Source organism: Nymphalis io, chromosome 8 (genome assembly GCF_905147045.1).
Source record: "Nymphalis io chromosome 8, ilAglIoxx1.1, whole genome shotgun sequence".
NCBI lineage: Eukaryota > Metazoa > Arthropoda > Insecta > Lepidoptera > Nymphalidae > Nymphalis > Nymphalis io.
In genome coordinates, this window is record NC_065895.1 from 5,036,762 (window position 1) to 5,062,361 (window position 25,600).

General features: G+C 31.7%; 1 protein-coding gene across 4 annotated transcripts in view; it reads left to right on the plus strand.

Moving 5' to 3' along the window:
• LOC126770297 (ecdysone receptor) overlaps window positions 1-25,600 on the plus strand; it is a 219,871-nt gene that overhangs the window by 114,818 nt on the left and 79,453 nt on the right. For all 4 annotated transcript variants that reach the window (XM_050489647.1, XM_050489649.1, XM_050489646.1 and 1 more), the window contains one exon: window positions 5,717-5,983. In XM_050489647.1, the coding sequence (XP_050345604.1) occupies window positions 5,770-5,983 (214 nt within the window). In that variant the 5' untranslated portion in view covers window positions 5,717-5,769. The remainder of the gene's footprint in view (window positions 1-5,716; window positions 5,984-25,600) is intronic.

Sequence of the window (25,600 nt, forward strand, 5' to 3'; positions counted from 1 at the left end):
TGAGTGCAAATTACAAGATTGTTATATAAATTTCATAATGACAATAACATAGCGTTCATATATTATGTAAAATACTTAATTATCACGAGAGTTACATCCCGTGGGAATGATAACAGTTTGTTAGGAGTCACTCGAGGTCGGAACACACGCTGCTTTCATTAATTCATAGAGTCCACACATCCGCTGTGCCGAACTCTCTAATTATGGCAAACGACGCAATCGGCGTATTCCCACCTCGTTCGGTTATCGAACCCACCTCCTAGAACTGAGCCTTATTATACCTATTTGTGATAACAAGGTCGTTAGTCCATCAGTGACGCAATGAAATGTCGCTGGCTCGGCGGTAACCTCGCGAATATATCACTAAGCGAACTAGGGTCGTGCCACTCGTAAATTCTATTTCCGCGTCGTCGACGATACCTAATGTCAAAGAAACACAATGCTTCGTCACCAGTTTTGCATATAGAGTATGTTCTTCCGAGAGCTATGGCGCGCCACGCTGACTACGGTACTTCATTTCGTACAACGGTGTTTCAAGTCACAAGCATGTCTAGGATTTTTACAATAATTTCTGAAAGAATGGTCCGTTGACCAGTGAGGTTAAATTTAAACTCGAGTTTTCCATGAACAAGTTCTTCGGAAATATTTCAACAAAATATTTTCAACGTACATAAAATCGGATTGCATTGCTACATCTAGCGTTCCCCTGGGAAAAATATTTCAGAGAAAAACTCGGACTTAGCGTAGCTGGCGAAACGAGCTGGTACTTATGTATATGCTTTCGATTGCTCTCCGTATTTTATTCTAACGTTATCGTAATGAGCTATAAAAATTTATCGTTTGTCGTAAAAGCACATCCTCTGTTTGGTCTGAAGGTTTGATGCGGAGAAGCGAGAACGATGTTACGATGTGTGGGCACGTTGCGAATTTAATGATTCAATAATATGTATTGGTTTTCTGATAGATTTGTCGTTTAACTGTAAGTTTCCATAAGTTTTTTTTAAAAAAATAAGTAAAACCATCGGCATTACATTTTATATAAAATGAAAATAAGACCAAGTAGTTTCGTCCTGAGTTTTTACAGTAACAAGCATTTTCAAATCATTTTCAAGTCGTCTTTCTTCTTTCAACAATAAGCTGCAATCATATTATAATAATAACGTTACCTCGAGTGAATCTTAAATGTGATTTTTGCCAATATAACCACCGGTATTTTTATTCATATTATTAAGTGTAATTGACATCGTTTTTTAATTCAATGAAAAGTCACCACCTAGCCTTATGTGAATTATAACGTAAACTTCGAAACATTTCATCCATTAAAACAGTCACCAAATGATTATCTACTGACACTTTAGAGTTACATGCAGTTGCAATTTGACTACACCCGTGATGTCTGTAGTTGAGCCGATAGAAAGCTCGACATTGGGCCGGTATCGAAGTGGGTTGTTGCAGGCGAGGCGGCAAGTAGGTGAGCGTGTCGAGGTCGTGACGTCACACGCTTTCTCTGCGCCCGCGTTCATTGTGCAACGTCGAGCGCTCATGATGCGTACGCGCAGCACTCCTGCCTTGTTCGTGATTAAAACATTTTGGGGATATAGTATATATTAATGAACTTATACATCAAGTTTTTTTTATATAAAATCGGTAGGCGGGAAATGGACCACTTAATGTTAAGTAGTCATTACCAGATAGACATTGGCGCCATAAGAAGTATTTACCATCACTTACAACACCAATACAACCAACGCCACAAATCTTGAAACTAAGATGTTATATTCCCGTGCCCGTAGTTAAAATGACTCATTCACTCTTAAAACCGGAACACAATAATACATATTGCTGTTTGGCGGTAGCTTTTTATTCATTAAAATACACAGTATGTCGTAAACTCGGTACAAAATATTAATACAGATTAATTTAAATAAATAATAGTTAAAATATACATATTATTTGTATATATTGTTAGTATTTACATAAATTTCAACCATTATTATCCTCATTAATTTCCACGATAATTAAATTATTTGTCCATTCAACAATTTCATGATATTAACATTAGCATTAGCATGTTGTTGACGCGAAGCCACGAGTCTACCCCCTACGACAAACAAGCGCAACGCGCCTGAAGAAGTTTTCACTTCAAAAATAAGCTGGACAGAATATTATAGCATGTGTGCCTCACTAATGCCTGGTATCTATATTTAAGAAGCGATTCGTTTTCCTTACGGATAGTAAAAATATCTACGAAGCCTAACTGAAAAGGTTCTCAGCATCAACATTCAACCATTGGCATGTTATCAGCAAGGTAACGAATATTTAATAGTATTTCTATAAAAAATTTGGACCGTCAATTTGCCAATTCTATTATCGTTAAAAGAAAGGCTTACGTTCTTATAAAAACCGGGCTTTAGTCGGTATTGTGCATTCGATAGTTGTGCCTGGATTTGAAGTGATATGAATATGGTTTTGTTAGACTTTAATAAAGTATCCGCAGCAAACTCACTCCTACAACCGCTTTGAATACAGACCATTCCTCCATTTCCTGTAGCAACTAAATATCTATAAATATTTCTATCTAAGAAGCATATTATTTACAGTTTATTCTTATGCAAATTACTAAAGACGTTTTGTTTTAATATCCTTTATATATCTGAAAGAAAATCATATCCAAATATTACTATAAATGAATAAAAGTTATAGGTACATATAAATTTATCGGGCAAGGTTTTAAAAAAAGACGAAGGTCGCAAAACCGTAAAAGGTATTTTATTATGTAAATTAAATTTCGTATCAAAAGTTATATATAATTTTATAATTTTAATTATATCAAAATATTTGTGAACTGTATTATATACAAAATATATTTTATAGCCTCTTAAATAATATAAACGACTCGCATATGCATGCACTAGATATGCATGTTTACATTGTTTTATGAGCAACAATAACCCCGTTCCTTAAAATATTTTACGACAAAACATTAAATATAAATTGAGCAATACATATAAAATTGGAGTGAAACGTGCAAACGGAATAGCTAAACATTTTTAAACATCAGAGAAGTTTTGCTCTCGTTCGTGAGAGAATTTGAGAGGTTTTAACACGAAAATTAAATTGTTGTAATTACAATGAGATTTAAGAACAATGATACAAAGAAATGTTTTATTATTGTTCAACAACTGTATTGTAAAAATGCTCTTAAGCGTCTTACACTGTTACGTGGCGTCATTGGTCAAATTAACTACCAGTATTGTTAACGTTAATCTTACATCATTATCATTACCTTCTAGCCCGCCCTTATCCTATTTTTCTATTATTCATCTTTTATCTAGTTCATCTTTATTCCAGTAACTTTTGTAGATGTTATCACTATCACCTTTATTTCGAACTTCCTTTTGCCTTACCTATATCTATACTAATTTACTCTGTCTATCTGTCTGTATGTTACGCTTTAACGGCTAAATCACTGAACCGATGAAATTTGGTATGAAACAAGTTTGAATCCCAAGCAAGGATAGGGACTTTTTTGTAACTAACAGCTTTCTCACTCACTAATGGAGAAGCCGCGAGCAAAAACTAGTTCGCGTATATATAAAAGATATATTTATCGGTGTTTATTATTAATAAAAAAAAATACGTTCGAACGATATTCAACAAATAAATTAGGACGTTGTTGCTTGTACTTTCGATCGGTTATTGCCTCATTAAAAGTATCATTCTTAACAAACTTTAAAATACTACTTAAATTTAACATGCAACTGCGATAATATTTATAAATATTATAAAATTTAATTTTATTTAACGTTTATCTTAAGATCTTTTAACCTTGGTTGAAGCAACAGAGATTTCAAATGGATTTTTTGTTATCACGATCAGTTGCAGACGTGTTAACCTACTTCGTGACAATGAGTTCTTGTAAGTTGTTTCTGTTAACAAAAAATACCAAGGCTTGTAGATCCATGAGTGCTGGGCATGCAATAACTGTATTAAAAATATCTATACAATTATATGAACAAATGCAGTTTCACTAATTATTTAACGAGAATTGCTCGACAATCAGCGTCACTATAAGATAATGGTAGTTTTTCTGAAGCATGGTAATGCTTCATGGTCAACGACATTCGAAGACGCAATCTCACAAAAAGTGTTTTTGCATCACGCAAAAGCATCAGACAGACATATATGGCTAAAACCAGAATACCTTATATAACCTGATAGTGTGATAAAGATGAAGATGTCAAATTTTGATAAAATGTATTCAAAACGAATCATTCTGACGATATGTAAGAAGTTTTTACTGGTGGTAGAGCTTTGTGCAAGCTCGTCGGGGTTCGTACCACCCACTCATCAGGCATTCTACCGCAAAACAGCAGTACTTGGTACTGTTGTGTTTCGGTTTGAAGGGTGAGTGAGCTAGTGTAATTACAGGCACAAGGGACATAACATCTTAGTTTCCAATGTTGGTGGCGCATTGGTGATGTAAGCGATGGTTAACATTTCTTACAATGCCAATGTCTATGGGCGTTGGTTACCACTTACCATCAGGTGGCGCATACGCTCGTCCGCCTTCTTATTCTATATAAAAAAGAAGTATCCCAGAAAATGGGCGACCGGATGGTGAGTGGTCACTACAGTCGCCATTGATTTCCTTAGATTAGTACATATTTTTTAATTCATGGCAAGGGATTGATGCTTGTCGGGCCTTATTTAAATAAGAAAAATATCGATCAAAGTTTTCTTTGTCTGTCTGAATATGCCAATACAAAAACAATTTCTTTTTATTTTAGACATAGAATTTCTTTTTTATATAATAAACGCTTTTCAACGATTTTAGGTGAATATGCCTACAGAATAATATCAGATAATGAAGAGTTTTATCAATTAATCCGAACCTCTTTGTTTCTAACTTAACTCAGACAAGGTGAAGTTTAATTAAATTGAGTACGTGGTCTCAATGTCCTTCGTCATGTTATCTTCTAATCAACCTTTGGTTAATTTGGCTCGAGTTACATTTATTTATAACTAAATTAAAGTAACTCTAACTCTAAGGTTAATTGTTTCGTATTTAAACCATAGTAATATTATAAAACTAAAGGAATATGTTATAAAATGCAATTATTTCGTGATACTTTTTTAATTGAATATAGAAATGTATACGAAGACCACCTAGTTATGCATAGTCATCATCGCCGATAGACGCTAACCCTGAAAGAAGTGTAAACCACACTTTACACAGTCAACGCTAAGCCAATAATAGAGTCTAAGATGCTATATGCCTTGCCCGTAATTAAATTGGCTCAACCACCCTTCAAACCGGAACACTGCATACAGAGTATTGATGTTTGGCGGTCGAATAATTGATGAGTGGGTGGTGTCCGCCCTTTTAGGGGAATACACAAAGCCCTACCACCGGGTATAATGCTATGAAAGAATCTATAATTTCAAACCGATAAATGGCTTGCAGTCACACATATGAACAATGTCGGTCGTGTTTAATATAAAATAATCCTGACATTAAAAGAAGTTTAAGCAATGGAATTGTGTAAATTTTCTTTCATTTATGCGTCTTCTAGTGGCTATTTCTATGGTGGTGGGGATTACTAATCATCAGGTGAACCCTGTACTCGTCTGCCTTCATACTATAAATAAATAACAAAAATACACTAAAAAAGCATTTCAACCAGTGCTTACGTTAATTTAAATTTTGTTACAGAAGTGTGGAGTGCGGGCGGCGGGGGTGGCGGTACAGCATGCGGTAGCAGCGGCATGGACCTGAAACACGAGGTGGCCTACAGGGGTATCCCGAGTCAGGTGAAAGCTGAGCCCGGGGTCAGTCATAACGGTCACCTGAACGGGCAGGTCCGCGACTGGATGGCGGGTGGAGGGTCGCCGTCGCCGGCGACACAGCCGCAGCCCAATGGCTATTCGTCACCGCTCTCCTCGGGCAGCTACGGTCCGTATAGTCCCAATGGAAAAATAGGTAAGAATAATTAAATAACCAAAAATATCACAATCTCTATTAAAAGAAACTATGCTAGTTTTATAGGCCGTCTAGAAATAAAAAAACGGAATTTTGATTCTGACCCCTTATTGAGTGGAGGTGTCTACTGCGAGAAAAACACAAGCTTTTTACAATTAATAATTGTAACAATAAAGAGGAAAATTTGCTATTTTTCTAAAATAAACATTGTTATTATTTCATGTTATAGCTTTTTTATATTAATTAATTAAATTAAAAAAAAAAAACAATTAATTACTTTTCTTATTATTATAATGACATACGCTGCTGTCCTTACAGCATGGTAGAATATTTAAAAAATGTGTGAGGCCTTACTTAAATAGTATAATCTATGTTAAAAGTATATACTATAACGTCATGGAAACATTTGTTAGATTTTAAAAAAGGAATCAAACAAAATTACAACTTCTTGATTTATATCTCAAATAAATAAATAACGTATACAATTAAAATAAAAGCTCTGTTAACTGTGAAACACAAATAGATGACTATAAATTATTTCGTCATTAGTCAGCGGCCATGTTCTTCCCATTCTTTCTTCGTTTATTGGAAATTTTCACACTTAAGAATATTTTTATATCATAAATATTTTACGGAGTTTTCCTTAGAATTTGCGTAACGTTCTTATTTCTATAGATTGAATATAAAAAGCTATTTGAACGTGTGACGTCAGTTTGGATTTAAATTAAGCTGAAATATATTAAAAAATGTTTGACATATCAATTCATAAAAAAAAGCTGTGACGCGATACTACTACTACTTGAATAGTCTACTGTAACGTTTTTGCTTACGTAACGCTTGCATGTAATGTTTTTTTGATCTCGCGCGAGGAACTTCTAATCAATTTATTTCAAATTGAAGTTTGCAAATATGTGGATTTCAATTAATTATTAACAAAAATTTACGAGGATCATAATTAGTTTCAATAGAAATACTAACTTTCTGAATAGTTATATTAATAACGGAGACCTCTTTAGTCGTGTAATACATACATAAAAAATTACGTCGAAAACAATAGATTTGGAAGTCGAGGTGGATTTATGAACTAATTTAATTATTTTTTTATTAATTATATTTCTCGAATTAAGGATTGACACCAATATAATCTGATAACAATGCTATAAATTATATTTAAAAAGCAAGAGGACATTGAACTCCATTTAAAAGTCATTAGAGAATGTCACGCGAACTAACGATTAAAATATATATGTATATACCATATGCTCATAATATAATATAAATTTGAAAGTGAGTTTGTTTGTCCTGCTTTAACGCTTGAACGCAAAGTCGATTATAGTCAAATATATACGAGTACAGTAACAGCCTGTTAATGTCCCACTGCTGGGCTAAGGCCTCATCTCCCTTTTTGAGGAGAAGGCTTAGAGCTTATTCCACCACGCTGCTCCAATGCGGGTTGGTAGAATACACATGTGACAATTTCAATGAAATTAGACACATGCAGGTTTCCTCACGATGTTTTCCTTCATCGTCAAGCACGAGATGAATTATAAACACAAATTAAGCACATGAAAAGTCAGTGGTGCTTGCCCGGGTTTGAACCCACGATCATCGGTTAAGATTCACGCGTTCTAACCACTAGGCCATCTCGGCTTTTTTTATATATACGAGTAGTTAGATAAATTAACCGACGTCATTTTTATCTCGATCGAGTGAAAAAAAAACCATTTTCAAGCAATCAAAGCCGATGAGATAGCAAGTAATTATACGAATATCACTAATTATTCCTCGCAAATTTGCCTGCATTAAATGTTACATTTCCGCCAGAATATAGTCGCAAAAAGATTTCGCAAAAAAGATTCTTCAAATCGGACTAATAAATCCTTAGATTAGCGTATTCAAACAATCTTTTCAGCATTATATGTTAGTAGAGATAGAGATAGAGATTTTAATTTATATACATAAAAAATAATGCTCGTTTTTGTTCCTCTATGCGGGCGCGTATCGTTCTACCGATTGATTTGAAATTTTTATACTCTTGTTGTTGTTGACACGTGTGTGTATATTTATGAAATAGATACCATAATAATACAATAGATGGCGCGCGAGTCGTAGAGGATATTTTTCTACAAAAAAATCATGAAGGATTGTAACACATGTCATCGCTAATAAATTTAATATATTTGAGTTTCTTAGCTATAATAAGCTGAATTATTGGTATAACATCAGCATAAAAGTATATTTTATATGCTTTATATAAGTTATAACTACATGTATAAATGTAATGAGCATGAAATTAGTTGTGTTAAATTGTTTATCGTAAGCGACTTTAAGTAAAGTCATGATAATGTATAAGCACTTCACGATTATTGTTTCGGTAATTAAATTAATACGTAAAGATTTTTTTTAAATATAAGTTTCTTGCAACATAGCATGGCCTTGTACTCCATTTGTACTTGTATTCCATTTAGAAGAAGAAAATAACCGAATATATAACATCCATGCTATCGTATTTAAAATGAACTTATAACTAGGCCAGTTACATTAAAAATATGCCTTACTTCGTAATATCTAATAATACATAGCGGAAAAATCGCCCATTTTTTAACAAATTTGATAATTAATTATAGCGCTTACCTTCTATGTGACAAAAGTTCCATTTACTCAATTTATAATATCTATATTTACCTACATAGATATTAGTAATTTACGTACAAGCTAGAAGTTACCTTGGCACGTCATTTATTTAAAAAAATACATTTACAGAAACAGTATATTCTTATTCTTCAATCGTACTTAGCGAAAACTTCTACTAATTGCTTCCGTGTTATCTCTACTAATAATAAATGCGAAAGTAAATCCGTCTGTCTGTTACACTTTCACGGCTAAACCGATATTAATAAAATTTGATCTGCAGTAAGCTTGAACCCCGAGGAAGGACATAGACTATCTTTTTATAATAACCCTTCCCAACCCCATCACCTCCCTCCTTACCTAACAAGCGGGCGAACTCTAGTAACTAATATATTGTACTTATGACCAATAGGTCATAAGTTAATAAAGTATAACCAATACATAATTGCTTAACAGTAATCATTAGGCCACATACTGTTAACAAAGAAAATTTCCTATGAGGTTCATGAGCAAGTTAGCGGGCAGATTATTTTACCAGTTCATTAAGAAATTCGATGCAAGAAATAAATAAGGTATTAACTTTTCATAATTATAAATATTACATTCGTTTTCATTCTTAAATAAAGTACATTATAGTTACGTATTATTTCGGATTGGTGGAAAAGCTTGGGGCAGAATTTCACCCGACACATGAAAGTTTCATCGCGATCGAGCACGAGATGAATTATAAACACAAATTAAGAGCATGCTTGAACTCAGTAGTTCAGTGGTGTTCGACTCAGTTTGAACCCGCAATCTTCGGTTAGGATTTGCGTGTTCTAGCCACTTTGCTATCTCGATTAATTTTACGTATAACGTTATATAAATTACATTACTTCTAATCAAAGAAAGCTTCCAAAATTAAATAAAGTACTACCTATTTATATTTTTACATTAAATTAGATTTATGATTAAAAAAATAATGTTTTAGTTAAATAATTGTTATGTTATGTTGTTATAATGAAATATTGTAGAAGCGTTTTATTTTATTAGTCGTACCCAAGTCAAGTTCTTATAAAATTACTCAGCTTAAATTTATCGCATGCAGTCACGACATGCTTCTAAATGCAACGAATACTCGTATCCAAATTTACTTTTTTTTTAATAAAGTGTAACTTTTATTAACAAGCGAATTTTACACACATCTTTGCCCATTTTATATTAAAAAACTCCAATTCAAAATCGACTTATATGATAAATTTTATAATTTCTTATTTTTCTGATTGTACCGTTGCTGTTAACTCTGCCCGTTTTAACATCGAGTATAACACTTGAAATTTGAGCCATATCGGGCTCCAATTGAGGGCGTCCATCTTGAGGGTGTCTCATGTTAGACGTCTCGACTCAACATGTGGTCGGAGTGAATCCGCCAAGCCTTCAAGAAGTGCGATCGTGATTGAGTATAAATTATAACAAAAAACTTTAACGTTTACAATATTAGTAACTTAAGCAAAATTTATCGAACGATTTCTCTAACATATAAATATTGAAGAGATATCGTTCGATATTACGATCGTTCGTTATCGTCGATCATTATTACTATATCATTATATTAGACGCTTATTATTATTTTTTATAATGTATATTACTGGATACCAACTTTTTACATAACTGTTTCATGTGGGTATGAGTGTTGAACACATAAATTCAAGTGCAGCTCATCACCTATATTATATATAAATCCTAAGATGAAGCTTGAAGTCGAAAATAATATTTTTTTAATTGAACCGGTAGTATTTTTGATTAACAGCCAGGCGTAAAACTTAGTGTAAGTATATAATAAATATATAGGTATATAACAAATAGAAATAAATTATGATTAGTCCACGGAAAAAAGGTATTCGATTCGAAAATATAAGATTTTTCAAGAATATGCTTCGGAATCAAAGAATCTTTAGAATTACGCTTGCTCATAACGTATACTGCTAATTTGGTATATTTTTTTTTATAATTATAAAAGAATATTCAATTTACACCACACATGAACACTAAATAGTCAAATAAGTATTTAATAATATGTACAGTTCAATACTGAGCTGTTTTTCTTTTGTGCTTTTAAAAACATAACAACATTCAACGTCAGAATATAATATCGGTTTAAATTCCACAGATAACATATCACCTTTAAGAACCTACTATTTAAATTTTAGCTCACAATTTTAATCTATAACCAATCATGTTACGTTATAAAAACGTAACGTTCACACGCACGTTTTATTATTACAGTTGTTTTGCGTGACGTCATATGTCATATAATGTACAATTCGAATAAACAATTTTCTGTTAAATAAAAATATACTCGTTGTTAGGTAAGCAAACAATTTATTTATATATCAACTCGACCTCTTTCGACCTCATTGACACTACAACCAGCCAAGGACATATCGTTTATTATCGCATTCCTAACCAAAAACAAATCTGGTAAAGTTATATTATATCAAGACCTTCTCAGTTTATTGTATAGTTAGGAAACGCGGGTCTTTTAAATTTGGCTGGTTCATTTATCAGTGTTAAAGGATTTTTCCGTATCGTTATCGTGCCAAACGCGATAATGAGGGCAATGACCTAAGTATAGCGTGGTGTGCTGAGATAAAAAAAAAATTATAATTTGACTGGAAAATACATGCGTTTGATTTAACTTGGGATTGAAATGCTAATATTTGAGACGATTATAATTTTAGTTTTCCTTATCCTTATAAGTTTTTATACAAGGTACAAAGAGTACATCACTACCTAGTACCTATTAAATTAATTTCTTATTTTATTTTTAATTAACACCTAAATTAAATTATTTTTACTAGGTACTTTTAATTTAATGGCTATTGAGATGTGTATAATAACTTTAACGATAAATTCTAAAAGGCTTACATTTCTAGTAAAATATTTTCCATTTCGTGTCTTTAGAATATAAATTAGCAAGGACGTGAGGGTACAGAGTTCGCGATACACCGCTAACAAATCTAAGAAAACCACAGTGTGAATTATGCATAAAATGTACATACTGAAACTATAACAGGCAATGTATAATATTTAATAAAAAATATAGATAATAAACGAAGTATATACATATAGAAAATGTATATATACATAGATATATAAAACAAAAATGGAAGTAAAAATTTACCTATAAATGTTATTTACGATTAATCAGTAATTATTAGCCGCGTCTCCTTTCAAATGCCAAATCAATGATGACAGAAAGAGAGAAAAATAACAGACAGACACAGACATTCCAAAAACATTTTTATTGACTATATTGAATTCGAATATATTTATTCGTGTACGTCAATAATAGTGCATTTGATCATAGCGGCATAATTATGTAATTATCTATAAACTTTACGATATAACAACTCCATGAAATCAAAGATATTTTATATCTCGAATTTTATTGCCTAAAAAGAAAACAGTTTCCGAGAACCAATTAAGAAAACTTGTACGCCGAATATTTGCCTCACAAGCGATCTTCGTGTTGCGTCTTAGCGTCCCTCATTAATACCTCGTTAAAATTTATTTCATGATGCAGTCGACGGTCTCTGTGAAATGAAACACCGCTGATCTTATCTAAATCTTCATTACGTACACTTGAGCCGGCTAAAAGTTCGTTTGTATTCTGTGCAACGGGTTTAACAATAATAGGAATCACCTTCACGCCTTTGTAATGGAGATATATAAAAGATGGGCAGCATTCATTATTCTTTGCCATTCCATGTTATTTATAGTAATAATGTTAGTAAAAAATATATGCAAAAAGGTTTTACTTACACAAATATTTATTCGAAATATATATTAAATAGATTACTTAAAAAGTAGTAAACGTTACTAAATTACTAAAAATTTACTATCGGCTCATTAACTCGATAACTCAAAGCAAAGATGTGCAAGTCGCAATGTGTCCTCTTGTGCTATTCTTGTATCGGATTGGCTTTAAAAAAAAATATTAGTAATCTACAAAAGGCATTGCTAATATTCTTTATAAAAAAATGGATGCAGATCTCCTACTTTTTATTTCAGGGCATCCTGAAAAAGAAAAGAAAAAGAGAAAGAGTTTTACTCGGTTTTTTTTTATTTGTGAATAATAATCATCATTTAATATAGATAGTAACAAAAGACCTGGAATCAAATGAAAAATATATTTGATATATAACAATGGAGTTGAAAATACATATTATTTTACATTATTTTTTTTTTTGCTTTTTACATTTTATTTAGAATTGTAGATATTTCTATTGTGAATAATTGTTGCAATCTCGTCAATTCGTTTCATCTCACGAAGAACGCTAACAATTCAATACGAAAACATATTGACTTTTTTTGATTCCTTCATCGTTTGAGAATAAAACGGCATTCCAAGAATTCCAATTATCACTCCAAGTGCAGCGTGGGATGCACTCAGATACTGGTATTTTAAATTGCGCTGAAAATAAGATTTTTATTGAAAGTCACACGAAAAGGAAGTCGTTTATTCATATTAATAATGTGTTTACAACCAATCTAAATTTGGCTGCACAAACGACAATAACAATAATAGTACGATTCTATAAGAATCACTTCATTACTTACCCGTGAAATTTTGACAACCAACTTATGTTGGTATACTATTTTGTTACATATATTCTTGAAATGTTATAATTATTATGTTCAATGTCGCGTATCACCTCCTGAATTTCACAACCTATTCACCGTTTCCTACGGTGAGCTTAGAGTCTGGTCTTACAGAAGAGCCCTTCAGAACCATCAATGGAAACCGATTGGGAATGACAGCGATAATTTCAAACCAGTTTTGCACTCGATAAAATATACCCGTCACAATATTTTACGACTGAATCGTACTTTCTGTCAATATCTCGTATACATATTTATATGAAAATATATCCGTTTGAAGAATGAAGTATTCAAAGCAACCGCCATAACCAAATTCATAGCTATATATCTCTGTCTTAAACATTGCCGCAGATGACCAAATCGAAAAACAAAAGAATAAAATTAACCTACACTTTTTGATAAATATAAATAACATGTTCCTTGTTTATACGGGTTTAATTTCAAGATTAAAAAAAATACTTAAAAAATTCGCTCACTATAAGTCATAATATTTCTAGTATAATAAGTTATGTTCATTTTAACATACGACAACCCTAACTAAGTAATACGCAAGTCAATTCGTCCAATACGGAACGCTCGTGTGAATCACAATAAGATTACTACACTACAGGAATTTATCATAATACCGATTCTGATACCAACTATATTGTGACTTATACACAATGGGATATCAAATGTTATTTACTTTCTCTTCAAATAAGATATATTATTGCGAAATATTTCTTGATTTTACGTAACGAATCAATTATATTATTAGATATATAGATACCACCCATTCATCAAATATTCTACCGCTAAACAGCAATACTTGGTATTGTTGTGTTCCGGTTTTAAGGGTGAGTGAGTCAGTGTAATTAAAGGAACAAGGGACAACAACTTCACTCCCAAGGTTAGTGGCGATATAAAGAATGGTTAATATTTCTTACATCGCCAATGTCTATGGTCTGTGTTGACCAATTAACATCAGGTGGCTCATTTGCCCGTTCGCCCACCATTAATAAAAAAAGTACTTTATTGTACATTAGCCATAAACATGCGTTGTAATCCCTCTTTAATTTTGTACGTTCATGATACAAAATTTTAAGCAGCAACATCCGCGATCAAAGATTTTTTTTAAATTAGAATATAGACCCGCCCGCTGCTTAGTCTGCTCTCTATATACCTGACAAAATGTATGCAAAATTTCATAATGATACGTTGAGAAGTAAATACGGCATAAAAAATTATGTATATAATTTTTTTTTTATTATTTATAACTAACTAATTGTTTATTTAAACTTAAAAAAAATCACTGTGATAAGAATAAATTCTAATCAAGAAACATTCAAAAATAAATCTGTCTTGACATATTCAAATTAATCATTACATTCTAAGAAATTTATCGATTTCGGTAAATCTCACAGTGGTCATTTTTTGTGTACTAAATAATAATTTTAAGTAGTAACGTTTTGATTTCGAATGAGAATGGTAACGGATCATCTTTTGCCAAGTTGACAGGGATATTTCATTGCAAGTACTGAAAATACGATAGACTTGTGTCTTAATTCCATAACAAACTAAACTGTTTTCAATTACAACTAAAAAACAATATACGACGAAGATGTCAGTGGTTCTTTTTGTATAAAATGAGTAAAGAGTGAAAACATATTAAACCTTCTAACTTACATCCATTTCATACATATCTGGTAGGTACCTACTTTGACATTTGATTCCTCATTCACAAGCATGACTTTATTTAGTCTTTGTGTTGGTTCTAGAATAGTTTTTTCACAAACAAACTTTAGCATAAATGCCGTTTCGTATAATATACATATTTTTTTTCATTGTTTCTAAATATATATTAACGCAAAAAAGAGGGAAATCATTAACGAACTTATTGACCTCTGTTTAAGGAGAATCCACACGTACTAAAATAGCACTGAATCGACACTTTAATTTCGCTTTAACAACTATATAAGAAAGACGAATGTTTATTCTGAAAGTTATTGCAGACACAAAAGGAGGAACAATGACTAAAAAACTTCGTAACACTATTACAAGTGAAAAATAAACAGAAGCGAGAAATTTAAAAAAGCTAATTAATTATACAAAAATCATAGTTAAAGAAATTAGTTGTAATGTTAATTATAATATTAATAGCGTCATTATCGCAATGATTTTCGGGCCGACTAGCGATGTATGTAGCAGGATCCAACCTAACCCTTTGGACTACTGTACTTTTGTCGTTTCCAATGCTAACAATCGATACACTTAATACAATAAATAAATAATAATAATCATGATTACTTTAAAAAAAACGGGCATTGCTATTATTATCTAAAAAAACTTATAATACAATCAGATCATTCATAATAGAACATTCCAGATATCAAAACTTATCTCATAAACAAACATACTTGCAAAACATTCTCGACATAGTATAGATTAGTGCTTTCCCTGTATATTTCATAATCGCTATTGTCTGTTGGTGCAGAGGCCAAGGCCGACTTTATCGTGCAGTTGAACCCGTGTGAACCCGCTCTGAAGCAATATCGTCTATACTTAATGTGCGCGGGGTCTAATCTGGCTCGTTAGCGCTGATTGCGCCCCTATAAAAAGGCTTACTGATATTATCTTAAGAACAATCTGTTTGTTAGCTATGTATTACGAACCTATTCTTCATATTCATTTTATAACGAAACTACCGCGACGGTTACCTTAAGATAGACTTTAAATAACGTTATATTCGTTGAACTGAATATTCATATTTAAATCTTAAGACTTTAAAAATGGATATGCTTTGTGCTAGCCCGTCTGGGTAGGTACCACCCACTCAGATATTCTACTGCCAAATAGTCAACGGGACATTCACAGGCTGGTAATTTGGCTTTTGTTTTTCTATCTTACTTCTAGTTAAAGTAGCTTTCTAATAGTGAGAGAATTATTGAAATTGTTTCAATAGTTTATCAATAACAAACAAACAATTCTTTCCTCTTTACAATATTTATAGAGTATAAAATTATACACTTGTATAACAGACAAAAAACAATTAATTGCATAAAACAATAATAATGCACTATATTTAAGATAAAAGAGTAATCATTTGCACGATAATCTTAAACAAAGTTTAAGATATAGGTATAATTATGCAAATCTCGTTTAGAAACCATATGGTTTTGCACTTACTCGTCTTAATCGAGAAGGCGTCAGAGCGAAACAAATTTAAAAAAAATGTAAATAAATTAAAATTAAATATTTTATTACTCAGCGCGTACTTATTTTTATTACTCATAAAAACTTCAATTTAATTTTCGAACATCGTTTTGGATTCATTTAAATAAGGCAAAATTATATATAAATAGATTTGAAAATAGATTATAAAATGACACTTAGCACAATACCGATTATTTAGATAATAGCGTTGTTGTTATTATTTTATATTTAAAACAGGTTAGAAGTACAAAATATAATACAATAAAAACAAATAAATCAGATTCGCGAAAGATTAATTTATTTCCACACTATAGCAACGGAAGTGGCAGTTGACGGTTGTTATTTGCGTTGGGCGGAGCGCGAATAATGGAGCGCACGCGCATACACAAACACCATTGTGGGGATCGTGCACGGAATTGATGCGCGAACAATCTTAACACTCGTTGACATTTCAATAGTTTGTTAAGTGCAATGTTTTACATATAAGGTATTTGAGATTGTTGTTTTAGATCATTAGTGGGTATGATTTATGTATGTATGTCTTTATTGTGAGTTACCAAGTTACCACTTTAATAATACCAATTTAAATCGGGCATAACTTAAAAAACATCCGTATCGTAATCCGATCTCAACTTTATAAACAATATTATGATTGTGAAATAACATAAATTAATTTTAAATGTAAAATTCTTGCTTGAAATAGCGAAAATACATTTTCTCTAGCAATAGAATAAACATTAACATTTGCTAAATTCATATGATAACAAGAGTTTCTAACCTTCTTTTAATAAGTTTTCACGTTAATAACATAAGTTAGTCAATAGTTATAGGTACATAAGGTTGTAATTTTTCTTAATATAGGTAATTATTGCTACCTCCACAATGAAACAGGATGTGATTATACAGCTTTTGGCTATTCTTGTACCAACTCAGATAATCATGATTAATGTTTTAGAGTTCCGTTGCTAATAAGAAAACTTATTAAAATTCTGAAAAAATCTTCTATGTTTAAGTTTAGATTCAATTTTTAAGTTTTATTTATATTTATTTACTATTTTCTATAATCTGTTTTTATCACTATATACTATGAAACAAAATTACTCCGCCGCGTCTGTTTTTTTAATATATCGCTAACCCTTCGCCCAAAAGTTTAATGAATTGTAAACAATAAAACAAAGTTAAATCATTTTCTTGATATTAAATACTTTGAATAATTCATCGTTGACTTAGTACAAGAAATGTTTAATTGAATTCAAATCTATATAAGTTTGTAAATGTTTGAAATTTAATTATTAACTAGAATCTCGTCGTAACTGAAAATTTTACGAAAAGTTTTTTAACTTTCGTGAACATTTTAATAATGCTACTATACTTAATATATTGCTTTAATATTTTGGAATATCTTACGCTATTTTTTATTATATTTTTTAAGTCACGACTTTTTCTTAATATTTGCTTATCAGTTTTCTCAACAAAATAACTATATACCTATAAAAGAGCAATGTAAGCGATGTTTGGCTTGTCGTAAATTCTATGCCCAATCTTGAAACCATCCAACTCTATGTCAAAATCTTGAACCGTACATCAGTTAAGTTTCACAAGTATAAAATATATCTAAGATTATATATGCATGTATACGACAAACAACCAATCATCTATCTTATTATTGTAAACTGAAGTAAATGAAACTATTGTGTAAAAATATATATAATCTAATTTCAAGGCATTGCTTAACACTGATAACGATTCGCTTTAACCTTTGAAATTACAATTCATTCGAAGTAATGAGCCATTAAAGGCCTTTGCAATTAAGATATACATCAATCGAAATAAATTTACCTTACCGTTTGTGTTACTTATAAGGAATACTATTTTGAAATTGGAATATTATGTTTTATTTGCTATCATAAAAAAGATTTAAAAAATGCATTATTTTTAAATTATCGAATGCAATATATTCGAAATCGAACGTGTTCGATTTTTATTTAAAGATAAATTCTAAAAATATACTATTATGGTATAACACAGCTTCAAATGCGCAGTTAATTTAAGAATAAGTGACTGTGTAAATGACATTGCCTTAAAACAAATAAACGCTTAATAAGCCAGTCTAAATCTACAGGTACGAGTAACTCATAAACATAAATATTAAAAACAACAAATACGAAACCTCTATGAAAGGATTCCCAAGGCACCGTAAATTTAATACAAGAGTGCCTGTGTACGCATGTCCGGGACGCTGAAACAAATGGATCGTGGGGTAGGTCAGGTCGGGACACGGACGCGCCTCCGACCTACTTACGTCCCGGGCAGACACAGTTCCACATACAATGTAATCAAGTAATTGATATTTAAAAATGGAATGTTATGCATTGTTCCCTTTACATTTTTATTTAATTTACCATATTCAATTAATTTAATGACGAATAATATGAGTATAAGAATTCAACATGATTTCATTTTTACTTGAAACAAAAGATTTGTAGTTTTCTTACAATTCTTTTTTTAAATGTTGAAATTAGGGCTTTCTTTTATTACCGCTTATGTTATGACTGTATGAAATATTTAGATGTTTTCTTGACGATAATAGTAACATAAAAAAAGGTTTTAATTGATTTTGCCGTCTTTGTTTTTGGAAGTTTAGCGCGAGCTTTAAATTTTTCATAACTCCTTCCTTATAAAGAAAGAAGAAGTAAAATATGAAAATTGACCTACCATAAAGATTAAGATGGCGCTACCGTAATTTAAGTGATCACCACAGCTCAAAAACAAGCTCACGGTCATATAACGGTCGATTACAAAATAACAACTAAGATGTTACCATGTGCCTAAAATAACATACATTAAGATATATTCATATATTCTCATAACATTATCATTTAATGTCTTTGTCGGTTAAATTAAAATCAACAGCATCCGTTTTAACAAACAGCTTGATCTTAATTCTGAATCCATTAGTCGCTGTCCTATATATTTGTTTTATTAATACAAATATTTATTTAGTTTGAAATTACAGAGAATTCGTTTTAATTCTCAAATACATTATTACGCAATGATATATCACACGTTCACGGATTCCATATATTATATATGAGTATTTATATACGAGCAAAGTCTCGTGCTTATTTTTATTATGTAAGTTGCACCGATACTTATCATTTTGTCATTAAAAAAATCGTCGTATTTTTTGTCAACAACAAAGTTGCCAATTGTTTTTAAATATAAGATGCGGGATAAAATTTTTATTTAAACCAGTTTTTATAGATAGTTTAAAAAATAATAATTCTTATATCAATGTTTATAATAAAATGAGTATAAAATATTCTATTCTAAGCTTTAAAACTTATCCAGAAATTTCCGAGATGCAAGATCAGATAAATAGACTTTATATATTTTATTTTAGTTCTATATAAAATACAATTCAGCTTTTCAATTCATATTTTATAGTATAAACCCGGACTCAACGGACGAAATGTATACAATAACCTTATAGAAATATATAATAAAAATTATTTATATTACATTCTTCTGTAACGAATATATTCGTTCGCTTATATTATAGTGTATTTCATATTTAATTTAAATTATATATATCTGGCTTAGATGTTGAAACGTTCTATCCAGCAGTGCTATTCTCTAACTCACTTCATTACCGTAACCGTACCGTAACAACCTGTGAATGTCCCACTGCTGGGCTAAAGGCCTTCTCTCCTCTTTTTTGAGGAGAAGGAGCTTATTCCACCACGCTGCTCCAATGCGGGTTGTTGGAATACACATGTGGCATAATTTCAGTGAAATTAGACACATGCAGGTTTCCTCACCATGTTTTCCTTCACCGTAAAGCATGAGATGAATTATAATCACAAATTAAGCATAGGAAAATTCAGTTGTGTTTGTCCGGGTTTGAACCCACGATCATCGGTTAAGATTCACGCGTTCTTACCACTGGGTCATCTCGGCTCTTTGCTCTGCCACTTTATTACTCACCCGTGAAAAGTTGACTTGATATTATGGTCAATGTCGCATATCACTTTTTGACATTTCATCTTAGCTTACGAGTTTGTTTTTACAGAATATCCTACTGCAAATTGTATTTGTCACAATTAATCTCCAGTTTGTCGTTAATATAATCGTAACCATTATTTTGGATTCATACAATTAACGTTTAAATAATTATGTGTTAATTATATATTGCCAGCATACATAATTGCTTTAAGCATGTCACAAAAAGTAAATGAACTTTTGGTATCATTTCTTGTGCCGACTACACGTCGAGATGTATAGAACAGACAGCCAAGGCTGAGAGCCCATACAATCACAGAATAATTTTCACGAATACCGACACGCAATTGAGAGGTGTTTAAACGTGGCTTGAGTAGGTATTTTGTGCACGATTGATCTAGATTTGTCCCGTAGTCTCGATAAAACATTTTTAAGAAAACCGCAATTAATATTTTTTCATTTGATAATCCAACTGTTAACCTACATACCTTATTATATTAAGTATTATAGGACCTCATGTAACTATAAACAAAATAGGATTACACAATTAGTTCAAACATATATTAAATTACTCATATCGTACTCGTACTCGTATTACAAGAAGACGGTAGGTAAAATGTTAAGAAATGAAAATCTAATAAATGAATTTAAGCGATGGTTAACATTTCTTACAATGCCAATGGATATGGACCTTGGTGACCACTTACCATTAGGTGGTCCCATATATTTGTCCGCTTACTTAATCTATATAAAAAAAAATCTATGAATGCGTGCGTGTGTGTGAATGCTTTTGTGTTTGTCAGTGTGTATTGTACTTATAATACTTTTAAGTACTATTTACGTCTCTTTTAATTATAGCCTTTTTAAATGGGGCCTTTTTAAATATTTTTTTTTAAATCTGACTTTGACATGCTGAACAAACCAATTTCTGAGTATTTGGCGATGTATTATTGAGCATGCATACCACGCATCACGGCTCAGTCATAATATTTAAAGTGTGGATTTGATTCGCACTAATCTCAGAGAAACGAGTCCAATTTAAATAAATCTTTTCGTGCTAGATAGCTTATTTATTGAGAAAGGAAATTTACGATACGACCCTTAGGCACGGAGCAGTAAACATAAACTACGACCAATCTTGCAAACAGTTGGCGTCATGTCGATGAAATAGGCATGTAAAGATTTAACGCGGATGAAACCGCGGGGCAGTTATTATATCAATAGTTTATTCATAAATCTTGAAAAGATGATGATTTTTCGTTTAGTTTATAGCTAAGGCTTCGCTACCCGTTTCGCTCGCAGTATGTTAAATTTTGTGATTAATTTGTCAAATAATAAAATCATTTAAAAATATCCTATGTCCACAACTCATTTGACTTCTTTTTTTACCATTAATACGCTAGCTTTTGACCGTTGTCTTGCCTGATGTTAAGTATTGACACGATCTAGAAAGTAGCACGCTTGCCTAGAAAAAACCTGTTTAAATACTTTTGAATCTATTAGTTAATTATTATTTAAATAAACATACAAAAGTAATAAAGTTAATATTAGAATGTAATTTTATTTCTATATACTTAATTCTATTATACGGGATGGATGCGGACTGCCCAAGATCGGGATCTGCGTTCTATGGGGGAGGCTTTCGTCCAGCAGTGGACGGCAAAAGGCTCAAAAAAAAAACTATTTCAATGTATTTATCACCGTAAACTTGCAAGTACCGAGCTTGTAATAAAACTGGACAGATTGTAAACTCGAAGATTTGTTAACGGCGCATAATGTTTTCAATATAACGGGCCAATTTGTGTTAAATTATAAACACACTAAGGTAATCTAAAATATTAAAAACTGACAATACTGTATGCGTTTTATTGTAACCTGAATGTTCCCGTTCACAATGCTGTAACTCATAATCTAGAAAAAAGTAAGCCTGTAAATGTCCCACGGCTGGGCTAACACTTTATCTCCTTTCAGAGAAGGTTTAAAACTTACTCCACCAGATTGCTGCGCATGTTTTCGTCCGCCACGATTTAGGTTTTCTCACGACGTTTTCCTTCACCGCGGAGCACTATATAAACAAATTAAGCACATGAAAATTTAGCGATACTAGCCCCGGTTTGAATTCGGAATCATCGGTTAAGATTCTCGTCTTCTAGCCATTGGGCCATCACGGCTCAGTCAAAATCTGACCATTCATGACATCAATCTGATTCATTATATACTCGATGTTTCCAATTTTACAGTGAATCTATATATTAATAAAACACAATCCATTTTTTTAAACGTAACAGTTGTCAACAAACTTACCTACTTATTGTACTCATGGAAGAAAAACGGGATGGGTTTTCTTCCTTTTTTGAAATTAGAAAAAAACAAATCCGTCAGACATTTTGACAGTGTCACATTTGCATATAGTTTACATTATGTAAATTATACATCCCAGACGCGTCGAGTGTGAACATTTCTTTCTAGAATCTTTACGAAAATATAATTTACATATCAAAGTCATTATTCACAGCTTAACGCGAATGCCGTGTACATAATATGTATAATAACAAGATATATTTGGAGTCTTACAGAAAATATTAAAGCGATTTTATAATCGGATTACGTATTACAGGCGAAAAAAAATGTACATAAAATATATATTTTTTTAGTCGTCGAACGTCTGATAAAGCTGTTACTTAGCTCGAGGCTGATGTTGCTAGTTGGATTAATTGTATTTCACCCGAAGATCTAAATCCGGAGAGAAGTATAAAGTTTTCACATGTCTAATGTTTGCAGTGAAGATAAACATAATGACGTCATAACGTGCCGGATGTAATTCTGCCACCACCAAAGCATAATAGAGCCTCGGGATGGAATAAGATTTATATCTTATTTAAAAAAGGAAAGGAAGTTTTCGCCCAGCAGTGGTACTCACATCAAACGTTTATAGACTGCTACTATATTATATGTTTATATAAAGAGGTTACTGTCTTTGTGGCTTGTAACATTTGGATTATTTCACTTCCTCACTCATCCTTTTAACTAAAATCCAGTTATGCAAACTATTTGTTGAGTAGCAGTGCAAAACTTTATAACCTAGGTTCCAGGTACTTTTAGAATTACTTAAAACAGATAATTTCGGTAACATCTCAGATAAGAAGTGATGTTGAATTAAAACTATCGATAGTTCAAAAACATTAACCAATTAACCATAATAACCTAAGTTGCCTCTAATTTAAAAAGAGAATGCATTGATATTATAAAGGTATGTAACTCAACCGTTTTATAAAAAAAAAAAAACAAAAACGCTAATTACAATTTTAATTATATATTGCACATTAAATAAACTCTTTGTAATAATAAATATATTTATAAAATATAGATAGATATGTTATTTGTTTAGTGTAAAATACATATTACAGTCCTATGTGCTATAACAATATAATCTTATTGGATCAGTTGACATCGAGATGTGCAATAGAGACGATTTAGCCTTGTTTTTAACTCCCTACACAAAATATATTGATCTAGAGATCTTGTTTAACTGTCTGTGACAACGTAGCCCCAAAACAGAGGGTCTTATTTGAATGTATTTTTTTATGTTGTATGTTTGTTTTCATGTGAAGCCAGGACTTACAAATACCAAAGTTATTCTTGTATATAAATATAATATGTACATGTCATTTTTAATAAGACGCCGATTTTATTTTTTATTTTTTTTAACTTTCAGTGACAATTCAAGGTTCTGACCTCATACGTTATTTGCAAGTATCGCATAATTTTTGTGTATTTCGCAAGACATTGTTTCCATGACTTTGTCTCTTTAATTTTTAACCAAATTTATTCATAATTGTACGCGGTCACCGTTGCTCATAGATACAGGCCTTTGCCACTGCGAATGCGTAAATAACTATAGGAACTGAAATTCGTGTGCCAATTATTATACCAGGTCACTCAGTATTTAAACCGGAAAACCTCACTACAAAGTATTTGTGTTTCGTGGATGAATTAGATATATCCATCTATATTTGTACTAGTAACACCAATTATAATAAGTAGTAAATAAATACCTACCGCTATTTATTTACTAATTATTATAATTGGTGATAGCCTTTAGACAAAAATATTGATTTATTAGTACAAAGAAACTTTATACAGAATATATTTTACAAAAGATTACACTTACATTTAACATCCAGAAGTGAAACTGATTTCGTAAAAATGTCGAATTTATCTTAATAAAAATAAAACACCAAAACACGGGTTACAAATCGAAGTAAATCACTCACTCAAAGACAAAATGAAAAAATCCAAATAACACAATAAACCCATTCGACAAATCACAAATCGCGCCAATAATGAATGACTTTACCTTTCTGTACACCGACAAAATGGCGGTTTGAAATTAACGCGCGTCCTTTTTTTATACGTTGTTGTAGGGATAGAGTAATCTCCTAACTAACATTTATAGTCACCCTTAATGTGTGCAATTTTTTAGCTAAAACGGTTAGATTTAATTAGTTTAAAGTTCAGTTTTAAGAAAATAACACAAATGATTATGTAGGTACATGAAAAGGCAAATAAAATCGAATAAGAAGAAAAATAAATGTTAATTCATTTTAATACACAAAATTATATTATACATATATGCAACTATCTCCTTGATGATGCTAGCTTATGTGATTACAATTACAAATTACAATTATGTTCAAGTTACTGTCAAGATGTCCTCCGAAGCAGCCTGGAATTCGCATAAAACTACGTGCCTTGAATAACACGTAAAACCGCTGGCCCTTCACCCTGTCGGATGCCAAATATGCCATCCCATTGGATTTGAGGAGTATCTCCTAGCTAGTTTCTGCTGAGAATGATCGCGGTGGCTGGAACCGTTTAGAAGGACATCATCATCATATAATAGACTGCGAACAATTATAATACTCCAATAATACCTTATAAGCTGCAATTGTGACATAATGATGAGACAAGGCGAAATATTAACCTCAAAACATTATACACTTTATAACTAACCCTCTTATGTGTTATGTAATATTTCGATGTCAAATGATGGGTTAGTGAGCTGGTGTAATTATAGAGACAGAGGTCACAGCAATGAAGTCCCACGATCGACAGTGCATGGCAATGAATAGCATGTCTAACGCCCCT